Here is a 12,004-nt window from a genome sequence, read left to right on the forward strand (position 1 = left end):
TTAAATAAAAAATAGAGTAAATTTTATAAAACTACATGTTTTATGGTCCAAGTTGCAGAAAATCACACACATTTTGATACTTGGCACTTAAGTACATATATTTTGGTAGTGTAGTTTCAAAAACCACATTATCAATGAATGGATTCACCCGTAAGATGACGTGGTTGTTCCATCTAGGATGAAGACGTGACATCCTATTAATTTCGTGCGATGGCTGGTAATATGATGCCACATCCTCGTCCTAGTGAAACAACCACGTCATCTTGTGGGTGAATCCATTCATTGATAGTGTGGTTTTGTGAAACTACAGTAACAAAAGGGGCTGTCTATATATCATGTGACAGAAAATCCCACCTCCTATCATTCAAATTTTGGACCATTGGATATGCTTTAAGATTCATGCAACCCCCTAACCCTAACTCCTCCTCTTCCCCATTCAGTCGCCGCTTCCACTCCTCCTCCCGTCCCCTCGCGCCGCCGCCCGCCTCACCGGTTGGCCGGAAAGAGTCAACGGCGCCGGCGAGGCCGCCCCACCCCCCCCCCCCCCCCCCCCCCCCCCCCCCGGGCGAGCCCCCTTCCCCCTTCCCCTTCCCCTCTCTTTTTCGTCATGGCGGCGACGACGAGGTGCTCCCGCCCCGCCGTCTTCCTCGTCTCCGGTGGCTCCCCGCCGCCGGATCTGCCACCACCGGCCGCCGCCACCTAATCTCGTGCTTGCTTTGCCCCCACCGCCTCCATCCCTGCTGCTTCGGCGGCGCCGTCGCCGCCTCGCCGCCCGCCGGAGTTCACCGCCCATGGCCATCCCTCTAAGCCCCGTGGAAACTGTAGCGCCCGTTCCGTCGTGGCGCCTAGCGGGAAAATGTAATTTCTAAAAAAAAAACTAATTGCGAAAATTGTTTCCTCGCTTGCAGTCAGTCTCCATGCCATTCCGGATCTCAAATCCCCGATCTATCGTCAAGTTCAATCCCGAATCCAAATCCTTCCCAAATCAAATCCCTCCGCAAAAGTCTATTTTGCCTCCCTTAGGTTCGATGGGCCGAATTCCTCTCGGCTCATCTCTCTCTCTCTCGCTCTCGTCCTCGCTCTGCCCGTGCGCCGCGCGCGCGTGCGCGTGGGCCGCGCCGAGCCGAGCGCCCTCCGCCCTCGCTGCCGCTTCCCGCCGACGCCGCCCAAATCGCCGCGCCGCCCGCTGCTTCCCGCGCGCGCACGCCGTGGTGGCCGACCGGCCAGTCGCCGCCGCCGTCAGCCTGTGCCGCGCCTGTCCGCGCCTGCCGCCCGTGTCGCCTCTCCGCTCCACACCGCCCCCGCCGTCATCGCCGTCGTCACAACCCGGCCCCGCCACTTCGTGCGCTAGCTTCCAAGGGACGGAGGCCGAGCCCCTCCTCCCTCTGCCGCGTCGCCCTCTCTCCCTCCTCCTTTTCCCAAAGAGGCAAGGGGCAAGCCCCCTTTCTCTCCTCCTTTTTCCCTTTTCTCTCCCGCCGGCGTCATTCCCCTCCTCCCTGTCGCTGTTTTGGCCGCTAGCCGGAGCGCCAGCTCGATGGCTTGACCGTCCAATGTCGGTTCCCCTCTCCCAAACCGACATTGTCGCGCATATAAACCCAAGCTCCCCCCATTCCTTTCCCTCTCCCATACACCCTCGCTCCACCGCGCCATTGCCGCCCCTCTGTCTCGCCTCCGCCGTTCATCGCCAAGCACCGGGAGAGCTGGAGCGTGCGAAGGACGCGGAAGGGGACTCCGGGCGCTTGTCTTCCTCCGCTTCCCCGGCCCGAGGCCGGAGAGATCACTCCCGTGCCGTCGGCCTCTCGTCACTGCGCCCCATCACCCCGCACGGTAGTGCCTCCCTCCGTTCTCCCTCCTCGATCCATCTCCTCCCCTTAGACTCGGTTAGTAGCGTGTGTAGTACCCCAGTAGCTAGCTGGCGCCGCCCCGACTGTTGCCGTCGCTCGCCGTGTGCTCGCCGCCGTCGCCGCCCGAGCTCGTAAGCGCCTCTCATCGCCGGCCTCCCTCGGTGCGTTTCCCCCTAATCCGGTGCAAGGGATAGATTCCCGTAGCCACGTAGATGCTCTCACCACCGGGAATCAGCCCCTCGTGACCTCGTCGCTGTTTCCCCCTTCCCTCGCCGCCGGTTGCCGCCGCCGCAATCTGCTGCCGTCGAGCTCCCTCCCGCGAATCCAAGCCGTTGGCTCGCTCCCTCTCGTTCTCCCTCGTCATTCCGGTGTACACTCCGTCGCCCCTTGTCGTCGCACGGCGTCCCGGAGAAACCGCCGCCGCCCGCCGTCCATTCGCGGCCGGCGCCTTCGTCTTCCTCTCGCCGGCCCGTGTGGCTGCCACGAAGGCGCCACATCGATGCCACCTCGGCCGCGACCGGGTCGAGCCAACCCCGGTCGGCCGCTCCCTCCGGCCCTGCTCGCGCGTGCGGTCCACCGCGAGCCGTGAGGCTGCGCGTGGGCCCGCCGCACCGCGTCCTCCGCGAACCGCGCGCCTGCGCCGCGCCTCCCCTCCCTAAACCCTAGCACGCCCCGCGTGCACCTCGCTCACGGCGAACCAAGCCGCCGACAAGCGGGTCCCACCCGGGACCACGCAAGGTGGACCCGGCCCACCGGCTCTCTCTCTGTCTCCTCCCCGCCCGTGCGCGCCTTGGGCCGCCTTCTTGGGCCGGCCTGCCCATTAAGCTCGGCCGAGCCGCCCCTTTCTCTCGGGCCGCGCCCTAGCCGCCCGAGGGAAGTCTATTTCCCCTCCCGCTTTCTTTTCTTTCCTTTTCTTCTCTCAAAAAGGATTTAAATAAATCCTTTTCCTTTAGACCAAAAATCCAATAATCTAGGAAATTCAATATCTTCCCAACCGTAAGTCCGTTTGACTCCGTTCAACTTCCAAAACTCCTCAAATCTCGAGATCTATCTAATGGCACGCCTAGAGGTCAATAATAGGGTTTTATTTTTTCGCCGTTTGTTGAGTTGTCCCGTTTCGCGTGTAGTTTCGGAGCCCGAAGACCCGCAGTGCGAGGATTTCGAGGATCAAGCTCAAGATCTCGAGCAAGGCAAGCCACCTTTGAACATATTGAGCCTATATTTGCACTTAATCTGTTTGCCCCATCTGCAAGGCAGACCGGTGGGCCTACCTAACTTATTGCATCTGATCCTTCCTTTGTTAATTGTTATACCATGTTCCCTTGTAACCACCTAGTTGCGCCTCGGTAATCGTGCACTCTGCACGAGTATCGACGGTCGCCTTCAAACTTAAAATCTGAGAAACATCTTGGGTAAAACTTGGGTTTTACAAAAGACTTGGAAAACCCGACACCTGGGTCGGTGCTTGCGAACTAAATGAATTTCCAAAATCGCGGACCGAGGAACATACCGGGTGTATGGTTTTCCGCTCTTGCACTTAAGGACCGTTTCCTTGGAATTTCATCCGAACATAAGACAAGTGCTACCACATGGGTAGAATGGGACACCCCTGGCTGAGTAAATTGCTAAGCAGGGGAGCCTTGATGCCGAGAGACATGTGGATTCAACGGGGTGGTGTCGGGGAGAACCCCCGGGTTTCCTGGCACAGTATGGTCTGGGACCTAACCTGCTGTTGGTCTGGGACCCCTCTCGTCGGCATATGGCAACCCTGTGTCGGCTTTCGAAATGCCTTGTCATGAAAACCTTTAGGTCACCAGACGTGGGCGTTCTGCACGGGCTGGGTGATTCGGGTTAGTAATGTCGTGTGGGTAAAGTGTACCCCCTCTGCAGAGGTTATTAAACTGTTCGAACAGCCGTGCCCACGGTCATGGGCGGACGTGAGGTGATTCCTAGCGTAGTTTTGTTTGACTACTGCTTTGTGAAATTTGCTGATGTGGTTTGGGTTCGATGTTTGGAAAATCTGCGGCTGATGGGATCAGCCGGGCCCGGGTGGCCGTTTGAAAGCTGTTGGCCGGATGCCAACCTTGATCAATTCAAAAGACTGATACCTCGCACATACTCCGACCGGACGAGACGCACTGTCTCATCCGTGTCGTTTGAGAAGCACTCACTTAGTTGTTTCAGAAAAGAGTTTAAATAAAATCAATTGCAAAAACAACAGCCTTTCCTTGAAGCCTGCATTAAACACTTATTTCCCATGGCTTGCTGAGTACTCCTGTACTCACCCTTGCTCCATATAAATTATCCCCCCCCCCAGTTGCTGAAGAAGATGATGCGGATCCCGCTGACGAGGAGTTCTTCCAGGAGCAAGTCGGTTACGATGAGTTTTAGGGTTTTGGCCTAGTTCCCAAGTCGCGCCTGTGATGTTTGGTCCAAGTCTTGGCTTCCGCTTTCCTTTTATAATGCAGTTGTGAACTCGGGATCTGTCCGCAGCCCAACATGACTGTACTCCTACTCTATAATAAAGAGACCTCTGTTGCTGTGATATTCCGTCGTCCTGTGATACCAGCACTGTTTCCTGGGACTGGTATCGAATAACAGGTTAAATTGGAGCGTCACGGGCTAGTTCCGTTCGGGGCTAGTTCGGGGCGTGACAGAAACCCCCCTCTTCCCCCACCCTCACCCCAACCACAAACCCTAAACCACCGGAGTTGTGGTGTCGCCGGTGCCGGAGAAGAAGGGGAGCCCACCGGAGTTGGAGGAGAGAAGCCAATGCACGAATCTTGGCATGGATCCAATGGTCCAAAATCTGTAAGATTTCATCCCCAAATTTCATTCGAATGCTATATGGCAATCCCGCTAACGAAATATATGTACTTAAGTGCCAAGTGTTAAAGTGTGTGGTTTTCTACAACTTGTACCATAAAATGCGTAGTTTTGTAAAATTTACTCTAAAAAATAAGGTGTCTGTACCTGTACTCATGTGGCATTGAAATGGCACAGGGAGACAGGTCTTCAACCTCCTTGGAGAGCCAGATAAGTTATCAATCTTGAGAACAAAACAGAATCTGTATACTTTCTTGTCTCTTGAAACAAGTTTGTACAAGATTTTGGTAGGTTCTCCCTTTACATTATTTCCTTAAAAGCTTAATGAGAAGGAAAATTCAGGAAGCTATTTGTGCCTAGCTTTCTGTTACTGTTTAGTACTACGCGCAGAGTCCAATGAAAGGGCACAATGAAAACCAGAAAGTAGCACAGAATGCCAATACAAATGAAACGGCAGTCACCAAGTAGAGGATTGGATCGAAACCCTCTAATACCTCCCCTTCCATTTTGCTAGATGTTGCAGGACTTGAATTGGAGGTGCATGACTTACTTCCCTGTGATGCCTTGTGAAGGTTGGTGTTTCCTTCATAGCTGTCCATTTGAAATGAGCCAAACTGACCAGTGTTTGGCACACACCCTGACAAGTTGTTATATGCCACTGAGAACACCTCTAAAGACCATAACCGGGTTAACTGCCATGGTATTGGCCCAATCAGCCTGTTATGGGACAGGTCCAAACTCTCGATCTCGCTCATGTTTGCAAAGGTTGGAGGAATCTGGCCGGTAAAAAAATTGTAGGACAAATTTAGGGACTTAATATGACTCAGATTTCCTAGCTCTTGTGGAATCTCACCTGACAACATGTTTGCAGAGAAGTCGAGGCCAGACATAAAAAGGAAGATGTTCTGTCCATATGTGTAGGGGTTCCCTTTAGTAGTGAAGGTGAAACCTTGCATTTCATAGTGACTAGTATACATGTAGGATGAATCATACAAGTCCATAGTTTCAAACCCCTCTCCAAAGAAACTACTACCAGTCGTGGACCGAAGGTCTAGATAATCTGGAAGAACCTCAAACGGGATGTGACCAATACATGGCGGTACTGAACCTGAAAGTATGTTGTGTGAGAAGTCAACTATCCTCATGTACTTCAGATGGCATAGGTCTGAAGAGATCTGCCCCTCAAACTTATTTCTTCGTAGCAAAAGATGACTGATTTGGGACAGCTCTCGTGTCCATTTAAGGTTTCCTGTGAATTGGTTATAACTGAGATCCAAGGCTTCAATGTAGGATGGATTGAAAAAGGCATCCGGAGAGCCGGACAGGGCATTGCCAGACATGTTCAGAAAACTGAGTGGTAATGTCGTACTGCAGTTTGGTAACGGCCCAGCAAAGCTGTTGTCTGAAAGATCTAATAGTTTAACATTTGTTAAGTTACAAAATTCATAGCGAATTTCACCAGTTAAACTATTGCCAGCAAGACTCAAAGCTTCGAGTAAAGAAAGATTCCAAAATGAAATATCGAGTCTGCCAGAAATGTTGTTACCATGTAAATCCATGATATAAACATTGCCTGAAAGATTTATGGGGAGACTGCCTTCAAATTTGTTGTTATCTAGGTATATTGCCCACAAGAAGGACAAGTTACTAGCTCCACTCAGTATCATGCCCCCAAGATTGTTGTTTGAGACTTTCAGAATTTTCAGCTCAGAACAATCAGTGAACAAGCAAGCTGGAACTTCTCCTGTAAATTTGTTATTTGATAAGTCCAACAATTCGATGTTGTGAATGCTGCACAGTGACAATGGTATAACCCCTGAAATAATGTTATGGGAAACATCAAGAATCCGTAGATTGGGAAAAACTGAGCTGATGTTGGCTGGCAGTTCTCCAATGATACTGTTCATAGAAATGTTTAACAACTGCAGATTAAATTGCTGTTGCAACATCAGATCCAAAGATCCATCTAGCATGTTATTTGATATATCCAGGTACACAATTGTCGCTTCATCTGTGAGCAGCCAATTGGGCATTCTTCCTGGCAAGTTATTGTTGGACAGATCAAGGAATTCCAGACGACTCTGTGTGCGCAAGAAATGTGGTTCTGCAATGATGCTCTTGTCAAGCTTACACCCAGAAAGCCTCAGTGTTTTCAATTGAAATTGAGGTACCCATCCAGGGAATTTCATCTGAACAACCAAATTGGCATTCCCTGACAGGTCTATCCTTTGAAGCTTGACGCAGTATCTTAGCCAGAAGAACTCAAATTTACCACTCAGGTCATTACCGGACAACCTGAGAGTTTGAAAAAATGAAGAACAATTCCAAGAGGAATTGACAGGTATAAATCCTTGAAAGAGGTTTTCTGAAAGATCCAAGTATTGCAGACGTGGAAGTGCAAATAACGATGACGGGAGGGTTCCACTCAATCGATTAGACCCCAAATGCAATTCTTGCAGATTCCTGAGATTTATGAAATCTTCCATGTACACAGATATGCCATATAGTTAATAGAAATATCACCAAAAGAAAAAAAAGTTAAATTTATTTGTCACAGTACCTTTATTCTGAAGAGCACCACTTATGTTGTTTCTATCAAGGTTAAGCACCTTCAGGGAAACTAATTTGCTGATAGATCCTGGTATACTCCTTGATAAATTGTTCCCACTGAGGTTGAGGTACTGGAGCTTACTCAGTCCTTCAAGACCTGCATTGTTTCTTTCTTTTCTGGCTTTTCCAATCAATCTTACATGAAAAGAACATGTGTGGGAGTGGGAATATAGTTAGTTACCCTCAAAATTCTGTATGCAAGCATCATTCGAAGAGAAATCCAGTAGCTGAAGCTCGCGAAACGATGAGAGGACCGTCAGGTTGAGATTAATCCAGCATGATCCACTCTCAGAGACAGAGACGGATGTCGTGCCACCACCATCATCGGTGGTCTGAACAGGTTGGTGGATGTCAAAAAGGTCGAGGTGCGAGATACGCCGGGTGCTGTTGTTGCATCTGATCCTCTCCCACGAGCAGCAATCGCCGCGCCCCGACCACGAAACGGGCGGCTCGGACTGCGCGCTCGTCAAGGAAGATCTGATCTCCATCAGCGCTACCATCTCCTCTGGGATGCAGCCGCGAGAAATCCCCAGCATGGAGTGTAACAAGCACAGAAATAGGAGGATATGATGCCGTCTGAAGAAGTAGCAGCCCATTTCAAAGAAGCAGTTGCCTCGACCAGCGAATATATTTTGATTTCAGGCTCTGCTCTGCAATCTGCACTTTGCTTGGTACTAGTACTATTTATCTCTGGAGAAATGAGTTGATCAACATGGCCTTCTATTCCACGGTCAACAACGTTATACTGTCCCAGCTCAAAGAAAAGCAAAAGAAAAGGAAAAAAAGACCAATTATTTTCTCCATTTGGTCCCCAATGGATTTGTTGGTCAAAGATAAAGTGACACCATTTATTCTCTCCATTTGGTCTCGTCTTCTCTCCGTTCCTTTTCTTCTTCTCGATGCTGATTGCTGAGTGACCTGAATACCAGATCGACGATGACGAGGCCGTCGGTTCAGGAAAAGAGCACAAGTGCACAACAAAAAGGACAAAAAGGGGGCCTAGCAGCTTCCAACCCAATTTAAAATCGTAGGTCTGCCAATCCACAATGTGCATTCAAAATGGATAGTAAGGAATAAAATAGTACTATTATCAAGTTATATATATTGTGGGACTAGTAATTACCACTTGTGTGGACTACTTAGTATATATACATTCATCATACCCTAATAAGTAGCGGAGACTTATTAGGCACATAGTCCCAACCTGAACAACCAAAAGCTGAGTATTCAGTACCCCATACAAGATTCGGAGTTGGCTATAATGAAAAGGGCAACACCGTCCGGTGAAGATTGTCTAGTATAGCATGGATGCATGCGTACAATATACACGGAATGGAAGGCATCGGAGAATTTACCTTTGGATCAGATGGCATCAGATACAGTCTCTGCGTGTTCTGTCATCGAGCCTCTTCCGTTCTCCTATAACAGTCGACGATGCATGGAGGTTCTTAAGTCTGCCGAGAGTATTAGATCAAGTATGTACATCTTTCATTCTCGGGGAAATGGTCGATCAGTATGAACCATTGGTGCCGCATATACATAAGTGAGCTGATTTCGGGTACGTTGGAAATTCCGTTTGCCAAGGTGTGCACCTTCTGCTTCTGCTTCTGTGCACGAAATAGCCATCTTGCGTAAAACCACTTTGACCATAACAGAAAATGTATGATTTTTGTTTGGCAAAATTTGATTCCGGACTTAAATTAAGTATGTGATCTATGCTCCTGGAAATCGGAAAAAACGTGACATAACTCAAGGACAAAATATAAAAAATTATAGTTACATAGAGCAGGCGGCAACATTTATTTTATCTTTTCAGTGTCAACTGGAGAAAGAAACAGCTATAGCGGAGATAGTGGCAGCTATACACTACTGCATAAACGATTTTCGCAGACGAGTCCTAGTCTAAAACCTACCGGCAAGACATCATCCGCCTCTGATAGTGTTGTACAGGGAGGGAGACAAAGCATATATAAAAATCAATTTTTGTAGGTGGACTCTTAACAGGCCCGTATATGAAAATAAATCAATTTTCCAGACAAGCCTTTTAACAGACCCATTTGTGAAAATAAGCCTATTTTTGTAGGCAATCTTATTTTTGTAGGCGGGCTTGTTAGGAGGCTGCTCCCCCCCCTCCCCCTCTTCTTTTCTCTCATCTCTTTAAAAAATCTAGCTCTCGCATCACTCCACACTCTCCTTGTATTCTCTCCTCTCTCCTCCTCTCCTCTACGTTGGTCCCATTTCTCAACCCCTCCTCCACTTCCCGTCCACCAAAGCGATAGCTGCAGCAGCGACTAAGGTGGGGAAGGGAGCTGCCGCGATGACACCGAGCCTAGAGCCAACAGATGGGGCAGCGACAATCATGGTGGCTCTGTCCTAAGCCCTGGGAGGAGTGGATCCGCCTCCGCTGAACATGGGAAAATCGAGGCCTCAGCTGTGACGACGTTGACATCGAAGACTGTGGCGGCTAGGGTGCCGACGACACCAAGCCGCATGAGGGTGGATCCGGCCACCCCAGCTTCGGGAGCGGTGGATCCGCCTACGCCAGCCTCGGGAGCAGCGGTGCCTCGGCGATGACAGCAACACCGGCTAGGGTGAAAGAGACGACAGTGGCAACCCGCGCGACGGCAGAAACGTTGCCCCAGGCCAAAGAGAGGTGGATCTATCACCCACGGCCCCAGTAGAGGCGCTGTTTGCGGCGTCGACACCGCTGATGGCGGATGGGAGCTAGGGTTTTGGTTCTGGGGATTTTTAGTTTTTTCATGAATCGTTGTTTTTGCATGTGGTGTGCCGGCATAAATGACCGCCTGTGAAAAGTGACTTTCGCACACAAGTGTGCAGTCCGCTTGAAAAAGGGCAATTTTTACAAACATCTTGTGGGAGATGGGGCCACCCAACCGGTTGCGAATGTAAATTTGGATCATCTGGAAGGATTCTTTCTGGACTAGTGATAGCCAGAGATTGAAAATTCTGGCTAGCTCGAGGGTTAAACTTGTCTTTTTCATATGGTTTCTCCCTCCATTTGTTTCGAAAATGATAAAATAGTAGTTACAGTATCTTCGGGGAAATTATCAATTTTTTAAGTATCTTTAAAGCGTATCATGTTTTTACACTGTCGGTATCAAATCAGAAGGCTTGTATATATCTAGCATTATGGTGTCCTCTAGGAAATTATCAATTTTTAGAGTGGCCTCAGACCGTATGATGCTTTCAGAGTAGCATATATATATATGTAGCATTTTGCAAGACACAGTAGCTATATATAAGCAGAGAACACCAAGCACACGATACAAGCTTAATTCGGAGGTTGTTGCGTGCTGGCTAGACAATGAAACCACCACAAGAATGCAAGTGCGTACTCGGAATAGGAGGCGTGTGGGAGTCAACTCACACACCGTCAGATCGTGACTGTATGCCTGCTCATGCTGAGGCAACTTTCCACCTGGGACTATTAGGGCCTCAAACAGTGTAAACCAGCCACTCGTATGGACCGTGTTGCAGCGTGGATGTAACCGGAGCAATCACCTGGAGAAGAACCGCATGTCATCTGTATATATCCCGGAGCTCCACTCAACATTCAGCAGGCATGCACGACATATGGTTAGAAAACATGGAAAGAATGGACAGTACTCGTATCCTAGATATATAATAGCCTCGTATATTCGCTTATTCTTTTTTTTTTAAGAGAACACAGCAAGGGAGGCCCCCGCTGTTTGAATAATTTTATTAAAGAAAATAAGGAAGAGGTCACCCTTTAAGAGTTGCATCATGATATCTCGCAGTAATTCTAAACAACAAAAGGAAGAGGTCATCCTTTAAGAGTTGCCTCCAAGTGATGAAAGAGGGGATCTTTTGCTCGAAGATGAACCCATTCCTTTGTTTCCAGATATGCCAAGCAGCATAAAGAAATTTCTCTATAAAATAGCTCCCCTGGTAATCCAATTTGGCCCGTATAAACATTCCTTCCAATGGGAGAGTAGTATCCCAGGTAATGCCTAAAAGACTCCAACAATTTTAGGCAAACGGGCATAGAAAGAACAGATGCATTAGGTCTTCAACAGCTGCCGATTGACAAAGAACACAAGAAATATCACAATCCGGAAGAGCACAATTATTATAATCTAGCATGAACTTGGTGTTCAATCTATTCATCATGAGCAGCCACCCAAAAACCTTTACTTTTGAAACTGCATTGCACTTCCATAACCATAGAAAGTGGGCTGGTGGCTTAATAGCTCTGAAATTCAGTGCATAGAATTTTTGTGAAGAATATTTCATATTCCCCCAAATGTAAGACCAAGCATCATTTTCATTAACGAGCTCGATATCCACAAGGGAAGAAGTCAGCTCTTAAAACTCCTGAAAAGCTTGAACAGATAAAGGTAGTGTAAAATTTCTTTCAGCCTCAATGGACAGAAAATCAGACACAGATGCATTCTGGTTTTGAGCAAAAGAACAAAGCCTTGACATAGTGTGAAAAAGAGGAGGTTGATCAGCCCATACATAATACGAAAAGGAGCAGGTATTTCCACTTTTCAAATGACACCTTGCAATACCTCTAAAGACATCCATTAATTTGCAAATGTCTCTCCACCAGAATGTGCCCTTCAAGTTTGTCAGATGAGAAACATAGTTACCATAATAGGAGGACCAAACAAGATTGACCCAGGGCAAATCATTCTTTTTCGAAAACTTGTCCAAAAACTTGATGAGCAAAGCTTGATTTT

At 48.6% G+C, this 12,004-nt stretch overlaps 1 protein-coding gene across 1 annotated transcript; it reads right to left on the reverse strand.

Annotated features, from left to right (window-relative positions):
- Positions 1-4,961: 4,961 nt before the first annotated feature.
- LOC127770069 (receptor-like protein 15) lies at positions 4,962-7,916 on the reverse strand. The gene is made up of 3 exons (XM_052295738.1): positions 7,462-7,916; positions 7,231-7,377; positions 4,962-7,149 (listed from the first exon to the last, which is right to left on the reverse strand). Exons 1-3 carry the CDS (start codon positions 7,874-7,876, stop codon positions 5,051-5,053), a joined length of 2,661 nt encoding a protein of 886 aa, XP_052151698.1. The 5' UTR covers positions 7,877-7,916; the 3' UTR covers positions 4,962-5,050.
- Between the last annotated feature and the right edge of the window lie 4,088 nt (positions 7,917-12,004).

Source organism: Oryza glaberrima, chromosome 4 (genome assembly GCF_000147395.1).
Source record: "Oryza glaberrima chromosome 4, OglaRS2, whole genome shotgun sequence".
NCBI lineage: Eukaryota > Viridiplantae > Streptophyta > Magnoliopsida > Poales > Poaceae > Oryza > Oryza glaberrima.